We start from the raw sequence: 18244 nt of genomic DNA, 5'->3' as shown, positions 1-18244 counted from the left end.
TCGGGAAATGCCAGGCCCTAACTAGTTCTGGAGAGGTGAAGTTAGGGTCCCTGGAGTCCTCTCCATTGTCTATGAAATCTAAAGTCTGCGCTTTTGATGTTACGATTTCCTTTGCTACCAAATCCTTTGAGTCACAGGCATTGATTGATTCCGGAGCAGCAGGAAATTTCATTTCTAAATCACTAGTGAATCAATGGTCCCTACCAGTGATCACTTTAAAAACACCCATTACTGTGACGGCTATAGATGGATCACGCCTCATCAATGGTCTCATCACCCAGAGTACGTCTCCAGTAACCCTTCAGATTGGTGTACTACACCATGAAGAAATTTCGTTTTTAATTCTTCCAGTTACGACAAGTCCGATTGTCTTAGGCCTTCCATGGCTTCAGTGTCACTCTCCCCAGATTGACTGGCGCACCCCTCAAGTTACGTCTTGGGGGTCTGAATGTCACCATCGTTGTCTCTCTCAAGTTATTCCTCTTAAAGTACAGCGATCTTCCATCTCATCTTCCTCCCCGGGACTCCCTCCTCAGTATGCTTCATTTGCCGATGTGTTTGATAAAGCTCAGTCTGAACGTCTTCCTCCTCATCGTTCTTGGGATTGTCCGATCGACCTTCTACCTGGCAAGACTCCTCCCAGGGGCCGGGTCTATCCTCTCTCGTTACCTGAAACTCAAGCCACATCTGAGTACATACAGGAGAATCTCCAGCGCGGCTTCATTCGACCTTCCACCTCTCCCGCTGGAGCTGGGTTCTTCTTCGTCAAAAAGAAGGATGGATCATTACGCCCTTGTATAGATTTTCGTGGACTCAACGCCATTACTATCAAGAATCGGTATCCCATTCCGCTGATCACTGAGCTATTTGATCGCATCAAGGGAGCTCGGATATTTACTAAGTTGGATCTTCGTGGTGCCTACAATTTAATTAGAATCCGTTCCGGTGACGAATGGAAGACCGCGTTTAACACCAGAGATGGGCATTACGAATATTTAGTAATGCCCTTCGGGCTGTGTAATGCCCCCGCGGTTTTCCAGGGTTTCATCAATGAGATCTTTCGGGACTTATTATATGTATGTGTCGTTGTCTACCTGGACGACATATTGATCTTCTCACAGGACCTGCCTTCTCATCACCAACATGTGGCAGAGGTCCTCTCCAGACTACGGAAAAACTCATTGTTCTGTAAATTGGAAAAATGTTCATTCGAGTTACCCCAGATTCCATTCTTGGGGTATATAGTTTCCGGAGTTGGCCTGAAGATGGATCCAGACAAAGTAAATGCTGTACTACATTGGCCTCAGCCAACTACTCTTCGTGCCATCCAGCGTTTTTTAGGTTTTGCCAATTACTATAGACGCTTCATTCAAGACTTCTCATCCATTGCATCTCCCATTGTGGCCTTAACTCGGAAAGGGGCTAATACTAAGCAATGGTCATCTGAGGCTCTCCAAGCCTTTCAAATCCTCAAAGAGTCCTTCTCGTCTGCTCCCATTCTGCGACAACCTGATGTGACACTCCCCTTCTTCCTAGAAGTAGATGCCTCTAATGTGGGCTTAGGAGCTATTCTCTCCCAACGCTCGGAGCAACAAAAATTACATCCTTGTGCCTTCTACTCTCGGGGTCTTCTGCCCGCAGAGAAAAACTATACTATCGGGGACAAGGAGTTGCTGGCCATCAAAGCTGCATTAGAGGAATGGAGATACTTGTTGGAAGGAGCTCGCCATCCGGTGACGATCTTCACGGATCATAAGAACTTGTCATATTTGCAATCTGCTCAATGCTTGAACCCTCGTCAAGCAAGATGGTCTCTTTTCTTTTCCCGTTTTGAATTAATTATAACCTTCAAACCAGCTGCTAAGAACAAGAAAGCTGACGCTCTATCTCGAGCTTTTGTGACGTCCTCTGATGTAGAAGAGGTTCCCAACCATGCTATTCTAGACCCCAAATGTATTTCTCTGGCTGCTTCATCCACCAAAATGCTACCATTTGGGAAGACCCTCGTGCCTCCTACTCTGAGGAGGAAAATCCTTTCGTGGTTTCATGCCTCTCGTTTTTCTGGACACGCCGGTGAACATAAGACCTTTGAGATTCTCTCTCGTAGTTACTGGTGGCCTTCAATGAGGAGAGACGTCAAAGAGTTTATTGCTTCCTGTGATTTATGTTCTCAGTTCAAATCCTCCCGCAGAACTCCAGCAGGGTTGCTGCGACCACTACCCATTCCGTCCAAGCCTTGGACCCATATTAGTATGGATTTCGTGACTGATTTGCCACCAAGTAAGAATCACAATACTATTTGGGTAGTGGTAGACAGATTTTCGAAGATGGCTCATTTCGTCCCTCTGTCCGGTTTACCTTCCTCGTCTACTCTGGCTGAACATTTCATTAAAGAAATCTTCCGCATCCATGGATGTCCGTCTGAGATTGTGTCAGATAGAGGAGTACAATTCGTTTCCAGATTCTGGCGGGCCCTTTGTAAAACCTTGGGCATACGATTAGCACTCTCATCGTCTTACCATCCGCAATCTAACGGACAAACGGAACGAGTCAATCAAGATCTTGAGACTTTTATTAGGATGTTCTCTTCAGCCAACCAAGACAACTGGGTAGAATTGCTCCCTTGGGCTGAATTCGCCCATAACAACATGTACCATGAGTCATCATCAAAAACTCCATTCTTTGTGGTCTACGGTCACCATCCGTCTTTTCCGGAATTTCCTGCCCTCCCGCCCACCCAAGTTCCTGCTGTGGAGACTGCTTGTCAGACCTTCAAAAATATCTGGTCTCAGGTCAAAACCTGTTTAAAGAAGACATCTAACAAATATAAGTCTTTCGCAGATAAGAAGAGGCGGGCTATTCCACCACTAAAAATTGGAGATCGTGTCTGGTTATCTACCAAAAATATTCGTTTGAAGGTTCCATCTATGAAATTCGCCCCTCGTTTTATTGGTCCATATAGGATCATTCAAGTTATCAATCCAGTATGTGTTAAACTTCTTCTTCCTAAGAATCTTCGGATCTCCAATGCCTTCCATGTGTCCTTGCTCAAACCTCTCATCATCAACCGTTTCTCGACTCCTTCCTCAGCACCGCAGCCAGTTCAAGTTCATCAGGAGGAGGATTTCGAGATTACTGAGGTATTGGATGCAAAAATTTCGCGAGGAGTCCTCCGTTTCCTCGTTCATTGGAAGGGCTTTGGTCCTGAGGAGCGTTCATGGATCAAAGCTGAAGATCTTAATGCTCCTGCCCTTCTGAAGAAGTTTTATTCCAAAAATCCGGACAAGCCCGGTTCCAGGCGTTCTGTGCCCACCTTTAAAAGGGGGGGTACTGTCACTCACCGGACTGTGAGTGCTTCTTCCCGGACATTTAGGAACCGTGGCCGTCCTCCATCCTGAGGGACTGCGCATGCGCAGTCCTTTCTATACCTCCAGTGTATGTTCCTTTAACTTAATTGGCAGATCAGGCAACCTCCCTATATTAAGCACCTGTGGTCATCACCACATTGCCTGATCTTGGAGTCTCATTCCCCATGAGTCTCTGAAGGTGTTCCTGTGTTTCCTTGTTTATTCAGCCCTGCTGATTCCTGTGGTTTCCAAACCACTTCTACCTCTGTGGTTTCCAAACCACTTCTACTACTGTGGTTCCCATACCACTTCTACCATCTACTGAATCATCGTGACTGTGAGCTGATTCCTATCCGCTGCCTCCGTGCACTACAGTCTTCTAATCTCTTCAACTCTACCATTTATTATTGGGACTGTTAGCTGATGCCTATCCGCTGCCTCCGTGCACTACAGTCTTCAACCTGCAACTCGTCTGTGTTTCATCATCGTGACTGCTAGCTGATTCCTATCCGCTGCCTCCGTGCACTACAGTCTTCAACCTGCAACTCGTCTGTGTTTCATCGTGACTGTTTAGCTGATTCCTATCCGCTGCCTCTGTGCGCTTCAGTCTTCAGTCCTTGTCTACTCTACCGTGTTTCCTTGAGTCTGCTGCCACTATTGCTACCCGCTACTCTCCGTGATCATCTGTTCCAGTTCAACTCTGCTCCGGTGTCCCATCGTTACTGCACCTGCTGGTTGCTATTGGTTACCTCCGTGTTCCCGCAGAAACCCGCTGCTGTTACTTCTCAGCGCTACTCATCCATCTACTGCTGATCCGCTCTCCACGCCTTCCTGTGTTCCCTGCTGGTCTACCTACCTGTGCGCTGCACCTGCTGGTTGCTATTGGTTACCTCCGTGTTCCCGCAGAGACCCGCTGCTGTTACTTCTCAGCGCTACTCATCCATCTACTGCTGATCCGCTCTCCACGCCTTCCTGTGTTCCCTGCTGGTCTACCTACCTGTGCGCTGCACCTGCTAGACCCCTGCTTCACCCATCCAGGGACTTGTATCCTGCTGGCCTCCTGCCCTTCAGGTATCTCTGCACTCCTGTCTGACTGCCTTCTCCTGAACCACGGTATGCATACTTCCCATTGACTGTGCTGTGTATTGCATACCTTGCTGGACTGTGTTGGTTCTCCTCTGGAGTGTACTATCCGCTGAGTCTATTGCCATCATTGACTGTGTTATCTTATGCCGGATTACTTCAAGAGACTTTCTATATTGGCAGTGTTGTTCAGTCATTTATACATTTATGTTGTGCATATTACTGTGGATCAAAGTCTAGGTGCCCGTGTATATATTGTGTTGCAGTCTCTCCCCGTGCACCTCCTCACATATATATTCAGTAGTACAACTTGCTAGTGGCAGACCACTGACTCCTGTTTACAGTTTCACCTGTTCCAGTATCCTCTCACATAGCAGTGGTACAACTTGCTAACGCAGACCACTGACTCCCCGGATACCTCCACTTGGATTCCATTCCTTCACTCAGACAGCGGTACAACTTGCTATCCGCAGACCGCTGACTCTCATCACCTCCTCGTTTCTGTTGGACATTCCTCCTCACTATAGCAGTGGTACAACTTGCTACCGCAGACCACTGACTACCTTCACGTGTCCTTTGTCCATACAGTTCCTCGTGTATTACTACCTCCATATTGCCAGTGCTGCTAGTCATAGACTTTCCTGAGCATCTCATCATCTGCTATTTCCTGTTCCGTGATCACCCTGCTACCAGAGTACCATATTACCACCTATACTGCTCTGGTAAGCCTATCACCTGGTGATCCCTGGGTAAAGACTCCTAGTGCCCGTGACACAATTATTGTTTTTCTCCAGCTCTGTCACTGACAAGATTATCCCTGGCAGGGTTCCTCCAATCAATGTCATCTCAGATAACAGCTCGTTGGGTAGGTTACTGCAGGACAATAGACTTATGTTAATTCTATAGCTATAACTTTATCTTTTTCCTGTTGACGTCAGTAAAAGTTCCTCTCCCCTTCTATTACTTCTCCGCATCTTCACCTTGTAATATTTATGTTTTCATTCCCCCCAAAGCTAGTAGTCTTTTTGATCAATTAATTCCTTTTTTCAATCTGTTTGTAGAGGTGGATTTGTTTAGCCACACAGAGCAGAACTGGATATATAACCCAATGTGAGCTGTCATTATATTAATGCTAAAGTGCATTTAGTGCTCCACAATTATACTGTTTTTCACGCAGTAAAATTAATAAATACTTCACCATCATCATCATCAACAACATTTGTTTATACAGAGCTAACATATTAGGCAGCATTTTGCAATTGGGAACAAATACAGTAATAAAACAATACTGGGTAATAGAGGCAGACAGAGAGGTTAGAGGGCCCTGCTCGCAAGCTTACAATCTATTTGACAAAAGCTTTTATAGATAACGGTGTTGTATACAGCATACAAAGGAAGTGGCACCGTGTCGTTGTCCATTCATACAGAATAAGACCAGAAACTGAGATGAGTTAAAGAGTGAATCCCCAAAATCAACAGTACAATTATTGCTGCAAGAGAGCGTGTGAGAAAAAAACGTGGTCCAATCCCTTGTTGTAATGATTGAGAAATATCTGATTAAATGGCTATGGCACTTTATCAGTCTGGTACTGTCTTTTGTACAACCATTGTGTGAGACTAACTCTATTGAGATGATACCTATACAAATGATTTTGGGAGGTAGATGAGTTGCAGAAATTATGGCATTTCAGGGAGAGGGACCCTGTTAAAGGAGAATAGGACATATGAATATGAATATTATACACTAGTTATTTCCATGTGCTGGTCCTAGATAGTCTCCTTAATTACTTACATGCTGTTCAAATGTTTCCTTATAAGTCACGCCCACTACAGTCCTTTAATCACATTACGTAATATAAATCCCTCTTTGTTTAACAATTACTCTATGTAGACTGTATAAAACACACTATCACAATGCAGATATATATGTATAAAATAGTATACTTTATTTTCACAATAATGGTACAATGTATTTTCATTAACATAATCTTACACACAGTACATATTATTATTGATTAATAGATGATACAATATCGGTGTGTAAGTACAGTTACTTATCATCCCTCTGTCTCTCATATAACTCATATTGCCACCTGTATGTATAATTCCTAGGTTCCATTATAATTCCCATGTTAGCAGCATCAGCTCAGTAGTCCTATATCGTGCAGAAGTATTCTAATATGACAATCTAGCTAATATTCCTTCTAAACAATACAGCATTTTCATGTAGATTCCTTATCACAGCACCACTACCTTCTTGTTTTTTACTTTGCTTTTATTGTCAGGATGGCAAAGTAATTTAAACATAAAGTTGTACACACTTTCTTTTGACCCTAATGCTAACAGCCAGCTCCCTAGACACCACCCATCAATCTCAATGTATAAAAGGAAATGACAGATTTAAATAGTTTACACTCCTCCCACAGAACTAACTTTATGGAAAGATGACACTCCCACCTTGCCTTTGAAAGGGAGTTCTTTGCAGGTGTTCTGTTTGATTGCAGACACACCCTGTCAGGCTGCTGCTGGCTGTGGGAAAGATGATTTTTAAACCACTTCAAAATATGTAAGTTAAATCAGACTCTTTACTATTATTTTGCCACACATATGTTCTCCACCTGTATCTCTTTAACCTAGGTGCACTACAGTACAAATTTGTAACTCCGTTTGCAGCCCTGCTCTGCAGATTGACGGTTAAATGTCTAACTCCTGTCTATGGACCCTTCTCTTTGCCACAATATATATACTGTATCATACTGACTGTCCTATACATATATCACAAACACTTCAATATCAATAACTAATCCAATCATAACAATATACAATTATTACTGCTCCCATTTATAATCCTTATTCATATCACAAGTCATTTACCAGCAACGACATCACACTGATCCCAGTAATCCATACATCCCAACCAACTCAGTATTATTTTTCCCATCTATTAATATATTCAGCCTTCCATGTTGGTGTACAGTATGTTCAATTATTCATTCTGGTGAACCATGTTTATGGATGTGATAAGGTGGTGGAGAGGATGGGAGAGGGAAGAGAAGATTAATGTCTTCTCTTCAAATGTTCATGTGAAAAGAGAAGGAAAATGTCTGTGTTTTCACTTTTGTTTATAGGTGTTTGTGGGAGGAGTCCTGTGCAGGAAGTGACTTCATTATTACATATATTGTGAGGGTGTGCGCCCAGATAAAATATGGTTACAAAAAAAGGAAAATGGAGGTTTCCTTAATTTTTTTGTCTCTCATTCTCAGTCACTCAATTTTGTCTCTCATTCTCATTCATCTCACTCATTCTCACTCACTCTCTTTTATTCAGGACTCACCTCCAATCTCTCGGTCTGCAGACCTGGCCAGAATACTACACAGCCTTCTGGCTTCTATTATGGTGATGTGTGGACATCCCTTACATGTTTGGGGCGACATTTTCCTCAGCCGTCTGATGCTCTTGCCTGTCTCAAAGAAAAAGACATTCACATGCTCGGAGACTCCACTCTGCGCCAATGGTTTGAATATTTGGAGACGTTCATTCCCAGTAAGATTTTCACTTTGTTTTTCTACTATAATTCAGTGACAGTAAATGGGGCACATTATTCTATGTAGAAACCTCTATTTATCTGTATTCTTGTTGTAGGAAACTGGAACTGCATTCAGACTTGAATAATATATTTTATGGAGCATTTATTCTTTCAGAGGCACAACACAGTAAAGTATAATAAGCATGTAATCAGCATGAAGTCATCATAGTTGGTTGATGAAATGAACTGTGAACTTATAACAGTTTATACTAACTTATTATACTAAAATAAGTCTCTATCTATGTGTTATGATTCCTAGTAAACTCAGCAAGCAGATACAGAAGTATAATACAAATGTCTTTATTCCAGCAAACTATATAAGCAAGGATTCAGTTCCAGGAACATGCAGGTTTTCATAAACAGGTATAATGAACAGGTATGGCAGGAAGGTACACAGAAATAACTGGTTCCACAGAATACTAATATAGTTTGAATGCAGGGATAATAAAGGTGAGTTACCCAATTCCAGGATGCAAAAGTTTAGTCCAGGAAGCAAACAGAGTCCAGGCAAAGTAAATGTCACAAGCAAACTTGCATAGTCCGGTAATCAGGCCAAGGTCTAAGGTAACGAGATGTCCAGCAGTATCCAGGCAAGGTTCGGGGTCACGAGCAGACAAGCATAAATGGTAAACAGGCCAAGGTCACAACAGGAGAACAAATATCAGCAGAATCAAACAGGAACAGGGGGAACACAAGCAGCAGCCAGGTATACAAGGATGAACTGCTCAGAGCACAGCTTGAGGCAGGTACTTAAAGCAGTGCAACAGGTGCAGTTCTAATCAGGCATAATGCAAGGTGATTAACTCCTTCAGGCATGTAGTAAAGTTCAGGAACAGAACAGCAGCACCTCTGGTGGTATAAGATACTGCTGCTAGGTACAAATAACAGGCAGAGTTGTAACACTATGCAATTATCCAAAGTATATTCTTGGTTTAGCTATTATCTTTAAAATATACATTTTACAATTATTTTTAAGATTCATGCTTGTGTGCTAATGTTGTAAAATGGGGTTGGGTACTAAATTTCGGTACTGAAAAAGACGACACTACTTACCCCTCCAGCGTGATTCCCGAACCATGCATTGACGACTTCCTCAGCAACACGACTGTAGGAAACACTGGCCTGCCATAAATTACACACACCATGACGTCAATGCTGAAAGCGGCAGTATTATTACTGCTGTTAGAGGAGATTGGCCCTAAGAACCATTTATGGGGAATGTTTATGGGTAGGGTTTGTCAGAGGTATAAAGTTCTCAGCAGGATTTTCCGAATGCTGAGGTTTCTCCTTGTGAGAAGACTTACCTCTCCTCGCTCCTGTGTCCCATTCTGCAAGCCGCGCGGCACTTCCTGGTGCGCAGCAAGGCTGGTCACATGGCTCCTCGGCGGGGCTGATCACAGGATCCCGCAGTGGGGATTTTGAATCTTCCTTCCTGTATAAAAGAAATGCTCTGATGCAAACCTGTGTCAGAGCAACAGGTTACTTACCTTCTGATTCTCCTGACACCTGCTTGTCCTTGTGGTCCTTCTGCCTGCTGATTAACCTCCTGTGTATCAGACCCGGCTTTCCTGCTGTTTAATCACCGTGGATCATCCCTGTGTATGGTCAGACATCTGAACTGTGTAACAGACCCGGCTTGCTTACAGACTACTCCTCCTGGATCTCCCTCCTGCAAGATTGACACCTGTACCGTCCATCTGATCCTCTCCAGCATCTCCTAAGGTACAGTCTTTTGTTCATTGCTCTGCTGCCATTTCTCCTATCTATCTCTCACATCTAGGAGCCGAAAAAAGGGCCGCGACCCGCAGACTCCCAGCAGCTAAACCCATTCCACCTTGCGGCGGTTCTTGGAGAAAACGAGGGGGCTGTTAGACTCTGTGCTTTGCTAGGCCAGTGCCAATCTAGACTGAGGGAATATCTCTGAGTGTAACACTCCTCACAATACAGGAGAAGTTCTTGTTTCACCACTCTCTCAGCTCTTTGCATATTTGATTTTTGATAGGTTGAAACTTAGCACTGAAAATCTGGACATATTCTTGTTGATGATCACTCTTAGATATCCAATGTGGGATGGGTGCCATTTGAAAGTGTGTTTAATGCCCTCAACAACAAAAAAGTGGGGTGGTTAGGTTGAGCAGCACCGACTTTGAATAATATTCATCTGAATTTCTGATATTCCAGATACAGTAACGTTATGTTTTCCCCTTCTGTGTTTCAGATCATATTTATGTCATAAATATGTCACAATTTTGCCATTATTTGTCACAGTTTGTCCCGAATTTGATCACGTCTACTTCAATTAGTGTTCATGTCCCCCATTAATCAATGGAGAATCTTACTACGTTCCCGATTTCAATCCCGGGTCCGTTATCCCCATGGCCATCCCATTCCCTATATTTTTTTCATTTTTCTTTTCATTTTTCTTTTATTTTATTTTTTTTCACTTTTCTCATTTTTCACATTTCAGCCATTACCTCCACATAGATATCAACATGGGTAACATGTTAAGTTTCACCACATTATGCCTAACATGTCACATGGCCACTTCTACATCCATGTGTCCACAGACCCATCATAGCGACATCTTACTGCTGCACTCCCAACCACACACCGGTCCACAACCCATATGGACCAGTCTGGTCTCTGATCTGTATTTCACACCTTTCCATGGTTCGCTACGAAGCACTAGTTTCCAGCCCTCATATCAAATTTCCTACTTTTTACTATTGCCCTGCATGTCCTGTAATCATATCCATTTATCTACATTTGCTAACACTGAGGATATCGCTCGATCACCATCTAACATTTTATTCATGGCCCCGAAACTCATAAGTCACAATTACTGCTCCATACATTCGCCCAGCAACGTATTCATTATAGTCACATTTAATGTTTCCCAAAACGCAATGTCTTGCATTCTGATACACATGTTACCTAGCTACTTTGTATCCACGTTAAGCTGGACAATACATACCATTGGTCTACTACATTAGCCAATCACCTCCACGCTATTCCATCCAATCACCGGCTCCCCCCATCTTTATAACAACCACTCCTGCAAACATTTAGTAACTCCTTGAGAAAGTCCAGACCAGGACGAAATGTGTTGGAGCACATCATACCTCCACATCATCTATTGATTTGTGTTTATCTGTCCTGTATTCACCAACCTTCTGTAAGTGTGGTATTCATACATAAAGTGAATTACCATGTACTTCACCATGTAGATCTATTTTCTTTCTGAGACACACCAGCCGCGCATGCGTGGCTATCAGTGCAGAGCGAACACCCGGGAGCAGCATCAGAAGCGGTTACAAGAAGCACACAGCACTCGTATAGTACGGCAATATCGGAGCAACTCCTGGAAGCTCAACACAGGATCAGCAGCATCCCCAGTGGTAGTTGCACAGGCGCACATACTACCCGGCTAAGGTAATTGCAAAGTCATCACTGCACACACAGAGGCTTGAGGTACCACACGGATGGCAAACATCAAATATGGGATAAGTGGGTCTCAATCTTTCTGCTTTGCTTAGCTAAAAGTGATTTAATATGTGGTTAAATCCCTCTACCAAGCCATCCATCTGTGGATAGTATGCGGAGGTGTGAAAAGTCATCACCCCTAACAACTGGCACATGTCCTTCATCAGCTTGGACATGAACAGTGAGCCCTGGTCCATAAGAATTTCCTTGGGATATATCCAAGCTTGTAAACATCAATACAAACTCTTAAGCAATGACGCTGGACTTTATGTTCCGTTGGGGGATTGCTTCTGGATATCGGGTCACATTGTCAAGCACCAGTAGTATATATTGGTCCCCACAAGCGGATTTCTCCAGCAGCCCCACTAGGTCCTTGGCTATCTGTTCAATGGGAACTTGTAGATTGGTGTTGGGGTGCCCTGTACATGGGTTTGGGACAGGTTCTCTGACTAATGGGACATGACCGGCAGTATCTTTTCAAAGCCATGTGTACACCGGGCCAGATGACACTCCCACCCTGCCTTTAAAACGGAGCTCTTTGCAGGTGCTCTGTTTAATTGCAGATACACCCTGCCAGGCTACTGCTTGCTGTGGAAATTATGTTTTTTAATTCCCCAAAATATGTAAGTTAAACCAGACTCTTTACTATTATTTTGTCACACATATGTCCACCACCTGTACCTCTTTAGTGTAGGTGAACTAGTGTATAATTGTGAAACTCTGTCTGTAGCCTTTCTCTGCAGATTGCCAGCTAAATAACTACCGCCTCTTTTAGATGTTTATATATATATATATATATATATATATATATATATAGTGCTAGGAGAGTAAGGTGTCTAGTTAGCTTCAGGGTCACCTGGAGGTGTAAACAATGTGGGATTGTTCACTGGTGTCAACCTGACAAGTATTGCTGTTTATTGTTTTGTGTTGATTCTATTTTGTACGCAGCGGCTAGATTGATGTTCCTTGCAAATTGTTCTTCCTCTTCACTCTGTCAGATTTTACATTGGTTGCCTGTTTTCTACCAAATCCAATATAAAATACTTCTACTAGCCTACAAGGCCATCAAAAAAATTGCATCAACAGACATCTCCTCACTTGTTTTAATATATCTCCCACCTCAAAAACTCCATTCTGCACAAGATCTGCGTCTCTCATCCACTCTCATTACATCCTCTCATTCCTGTTTACAGGACTTTTTTCAAGCTGCACCCACTCTGTGGAATTCCCTCCTCGTCCACAATAAGACTTTTTTCTGGTCTACAAATGTTCTCTGAAAACCCCACCTCTTCAGGGAAGCTTATAATATTCCTCAACCACCTTCATACCCTCCCTAGTCCACCCTTTACAAAATTCACACAAGACAACAGCCCTCAGACCCCTTGAGCAACATTGCTGTATGACTGGTTCATATAGAATACTAATCACAAGTGGTGTCTTTGTGGGATCCGTAAAGGAAAGTCAACATACAGCTGTCCACCAAGTCTCCAGAAGCAAGGGTGGTAAGTGGATAGTATTGAATGCCACTATTACACACCAAACTGTTGTAAAGCTGTCAGTTGTAGTGGAGATATTGCTGTATTGCATAGAAATTAAATATTTTGTCTGTGGAAAGAAATGAGCAATATACTAAGAGCTGATCAGCACTTGTTTTGTTTTTGCAAAGAAAGCAAAAGTTTTAAAAATGGCTGGGCATTGTATGGCCACACCTTGTTTATTCACTGAACATTGAGTTGGGTGTGGTCCACAAAAGTCTGCTGTTTTACCAGTGTGGGAGGCTAACGCACCTGTTTGTTTTACTAATGGTCTGTGGAAATTGGTGGATGTGTAAAGATAAAATGCATATAAAGGCTACAATAGAAATTAAAAGCAATTGCTTCCAGCATAAATCTTATTTACTTCAGCCAAGATGAGCAAGAGAAAGAATAAAATACTGTATGTCAGAAAATAGGTATGTCTGAAATTGATTCCCAGTATGGTGAATTGGAAAAATTGCATAGTAATTTTCAGAGCGGAAGTGAAATTGGTAAATCTCATGCTCTTTGCGCAAGCCTGGTGTTACCTGCGTCAGATTATGTGGCCAGGGAAGAGTATCAATGCTTAGAGAAAACTTTCATAGAATATTAAGTGGACATGGCAGTTTATGACCGCATGGAGAAAACTTTTAGAGAAGAAATCTCCTGGCTTGAAAAAGAGTTGAGGGACTTAAAGCAACAGTGTGTTGAAAAGATAAAAGCCCAAAAAGCTGTGTTTGAGTCCTTAACAAATGAATTGCAAGAGTTGTTTGAAGCAAATGAAAGACCATTGGAAGCTCCTAAAGAGATAGCAGTGGAGAATGACCAAGAGATTGATGCGCTGAAACAAGAGCTTGTCATGGTTCAGTAAAAGGTGTACACATAAAGAGAGTCGATAAAGGAACTTGTGGAATGCAATTTAGAGAGGCTTCATCTAGCTGCAAAGTGTGAAAAGCTTGAACAATTGCTCCATGAAGAAAATATGTTTTCTGATAAGCATGCCAATGACCGTGACAAAGCTGTGGCCTTGGCATCCTCTCTGAGCAGGCTAATGAACACTAAGGATGAAAGCATCAATAGTGTTGGCCTGGAGTTCCAGTCTCCAATGAGTTCTCTCTTAGCACCATTCAGTCTGTGGTACCACATTGCACTGTTAAGTCGGTGGAGCCTTGTGGTGCTGTCCGATCAGTTGAGCCTCATAGAGCTGTCGGGTCAGTAGAGCCTTATAGCACTGTTTGGCCAGGGATGCTTTGTGGTGATGCTGTTGGTCGTGGTCGAGCTCTGAAGTTGTCAAACCAAAGGTGTTTCAAGAGAAGACAGCTTGGACATTTTAAATCCAAGAGCACTAATACCGATAAACATGATTAGAAATTGGTCCTCTGTGAGCAGGTCCAGCTGGATATGACGGCAACTGAGACACTGGTTGGAAGCTCAGTTTTAAAGGATCTGCCAAGGAACTCACAGTATGTAGAACTTGGTCATGGGGACTTGCCATCCCAGAATGCTATCCTGGGGGATGTGGCAAAAATGTCACCATTTTGGCAAGCCTGGACAAACAAAATTAGCATTGGCTGGTGACATCAATGATGTGCCCGCCTTGTCTGTTAGTGAGATGGTAGACTGGTCAAATTATCCAGAGTGTTTGCATTTGACGAACTTTGTATGAGACCAAAAAAAGGATGTGACTTTAAAACATGGCTTTAAAGCGGCATAAGATGTTGTTGTTATAGCGATAGCTGCCAACTCGGCAGGCTGTAGATCATTATATGTTGTCAAAAATGATTTCTGTTCCGAATGGCAACAATGAAAGGGACAAAGGTAGCACACTCAGATGGGTGGCGGACACTTAGTGGAAGGGAGAACAAGTGGACAGGTTTTACGCAGGTTTTACTGGCCCGGAATCCATGTAGCAGTGAGGAGGGCTTGTGCGGTGTGCCAGTAAACTTACCTCAACGTCATAATACAAACACAATTGGAAGGGGCTTACAAACTAACATACATTTCCTCACTTGTCTCAAAATATCTCCCAACTCGACACCTCCGTTCTTCACAAGATCTACGTCTCTCTTCCACTCTTATCACATCCTCCCATCCTCAGTTACAGGATGTTTTCCGGGCTGCACCCATGCAAGACAACAACCCTCTGACCATCATTTCCACACACACAGCCCACTCAATACTTTTACCTTGCATTCTATCTGGTCCATTGTGCAATATGATGTAGAACATGCCCTTGTGTTTCAAACTCCCATTGTCCTTTAGATTGCAAGCTTGCGAGCAGGGTTCTCTTACCTCTCTGTCTGTATGTATTACCCAATATTGTCTTATTAATGTTTGTTCCCAATTGTAAAGCTCTACGGAATCTGCTGGCGCTATATAAATAAATGTTGATGATGATTGATGAATAGAAAGATAAGGGCTATGAGTGGAGACAGAGAGAGGACAGGCTGTTTCAGAACAATGTTCTTAAGTGTCGAGGAGATAAGGTCCCCTTCAGTGCACTGATAAGCATTGTTGAGAGGACACTAGAGATAGTAAAGAAGGCTCTCTTTTACAGAGATGTGGTGTCTGCATCACAAAGGGTGGGTATGTGGCAAGAAGGCCTATATGCCACACATATCTTGCATTGGGACAGGTGAGGTCCTGGGGAATTTGCAGCTTAAGTTGACAGTCATGGTTAAATATTCGCATAGCAAGACTCCTAGGCTGAACTCACACAGATGGTCTATTGAGGTAATTAGCTTAAAGCAAGGGGTTTATGGAATTTAAATCTATACTGTGCTGCTATACAAAGTGACCAATGTTAGAAGAGCTGGCCAGTGTCCAGTTAGGAGACTAAAGTGTCTAGTTAGCATTAGGTTCATCAAGAGATGAAAACAATGTGGGATCGTTTATCGGTGTCATCCTGACAATTATTGCTGTTTATTTTAATGCACATAATAAGGCACCGCCTATTTGAGGCAAGAAGCTGTCTGTGTCTGATGTCTGCGGGGTGTCAGTGTCAGAATGTGTCAGAAGTGCTACAATATATATTTAGATGCTAGAATGTTTGAGAACCCTTTCAAATTTTCTGAATTTCTGCATAATGTGTTCATATCTACATCTGAGTCATAAAAATAAGGTAAGGCAAACACTGAACTAAAATAATGTCCATGAGATGACAGCAAGAAAGATGCTACTCTCCAAGAAGAATATTACTGTCCCCCTAAAGTTTGCTAAAGACCACCTGGATGAGTCAGAAAACTACTGGAAGAATGTTCTGTGAATGGATGAATCTAAAATAGAACTTTTTGTCTTAAATGAGAAATATTATGTTGGTTCCTTCTCAGCACCCCGCCATTACGTTTTATATCGGAGACTTCAGTGCAGTGATAAAACTTTTTTAGATAAATCCACCTAAACATCTTGCCGATGACAACTGTACTAGTTTCATAACAGATATTTTTGTTGCTCAATTACATATTAGTCACAATCTACTTTTATTCAATGTCCCAAATACAGATCGCTTATTTAAAAACCTCTAGATAGGAGTCCCCGTCCAACCTTCCATGTTCAGCATGGCTTGCAATGCAAACACTAAGGGCTTGAAAAAGTGGAGATATTGCCTATAGCAACCAATCACATTGTAGTTATCACTTATTCAGAACATTCTACAAAATGATAGCTAGAATCTGATTGGTTGCTGTAGGCAACATCTCCACTTTTTCAAATCCGTGGCTTGATAAATTTACCCCTAAGAATTAGACACACATAGTAGGAGGTGGTGACAATTGTTCAGAAAGTCTTAAGCATTTCAGTACTTATGCTGATAGCTCAACCTTACAAATTACATCATTGCTTCTGTAAACAAAGTCTTATGTTATAGTTTTCCCTTAATTATGTATCAAGTCTTGGAACAATCTGGATTATCAGGATACCAGGATAAAGATGTTGATTAAATGAATTACAGGATTAAAAATTTAAACCGCATGTGCAACTTTTGATGAACATACAGAACAATATTGTCCTTTAATAATTTTAGTTGCACATTCTATTTCTTGAAAGAATTTAGTTGAATCTATTTATTTTATATTGAGGTAATGAAATTGTCACCACCACCCAGGTAAATAATTTTACAGCCAATATTGGAAGGCCAGTTGTAGAATTCATTAATGAGAGTTCAAATAGTTATAATATAATTGTTATAGTTATAATATGATGATGGTCAGGTAACAATAGTTATTTTTTTCTTTGCTCCTTAGGTCTCAAGAGGATAGACTTGCATACAAATTACTATCCAGGGCCTCTGCTAGCAGTGGATGCTAATGCTGGTCTGGCCATGCGATATAGGTCCCATGGACTTCCCTTGAGGACCTCCAAGACTCTGATTTCTGACCTGCACTATGAGGCAGCCCACTTAGCTGGAATTGGTGGTGGACCTCATACTATTGTTGTATTGACCCTGTGGGCCCACTTCACCAACTACCCTGTGAGGGTCTATTTAGAAAGGTTGGATCGGGTCCATCAGGCAATTGCATCTCTACTTTTCCGTAGCCCTCAGACAACTGTGATAATTAAATCAGCTAACACAGGTGTCAAATTAATTTATAGCAGTGACTGGTTGTCTCTTCAGCTGGACATCTTACTGAGGGCAGCCTTCAAGGGAATGGCTGTCACTATCCTGGATGCCTGGGACATGACATCCTGCCACTATCTTCCTGACGAAATCCACCCAGGTCCACCAGTTGTAAGGAATGAGGTGGATCTTATGTTGTCTTACATATGTCCACAATGAGAGACAAGACACTTTTAAGTCACCAAACCAATGCTACCATCTTGTATTTTGGTATGGACATTAGTTGGTCATGTGATAATAATTAGTTAAAACATATATTAATATAAACGGTGTTATCTTAACAACATTTGCACTTTGACCATTGAGGGGGGGAGTTTTTTTTAGAGGATTCAAATAAAATTATGATGAAGGAAATGTTTCATAACTATTTGGTTATTATGTACTTGTTTTTTAATATTGTTTACTACTATAAAATAAAGCTTATAACAAACCTAATAAAAAATATTACAGTAAATGATGAAGCTTAAATGAGTTACTTAAACTTCACCATTCTAGCACCAATAATTAGACCAAAAATTAGAAGATAAATCTGAAGATACCTCAATGTTCTCTCTATCAGGCCAAGTTAGTAGTTTCAGGACATAAGTACAATATTTTATTTACCACTGAATTAGTT

The 18244-nt window shown here is 42.1% G+C and overlaps 1 protein-coding gene across 1 annotated transcript in view; it reads left to right on the top strand.

The window, feature by feature from the left end:
• Positions 1–17787, top strand: part of LOC142150593 (NXPE family member 3-like) — a 32308-nt gene extending 14521 nt beyond the window's left edge. The window contains 3 exon segments of the mRNA XM_075205792.1: positions 5225–5295; positions 7758–7973; positions 17255–17787. Coding sequence (XP_075061893.1) covers positions 5225–5295; positions 7758–7973; positions 17255–17787 — 820 coding nt within the window.
• The last annotated feature ends 457 nt before the right edge of the window (positions 17788–18244 follow it).

Source organism: Mixophyes fleayi, chromosome 4, assembly GCF_038048845.1.
Source record: "Mixophyes fleayi isolate aMixFle1 chromosome 4, aMixFle1.hap1, whole genome shotgun sequence".
Classification (NCBI taxonomy): domain Eukaryota; kingdom Metazoa; phylum Chordata; class Amphibia; order Anura; family Limnodynastidae; genus Mixophyes; species Mixophyes fleayi.
This window is presented reverse-complemented; position numbering and strand designations above follow the sequence as displayed.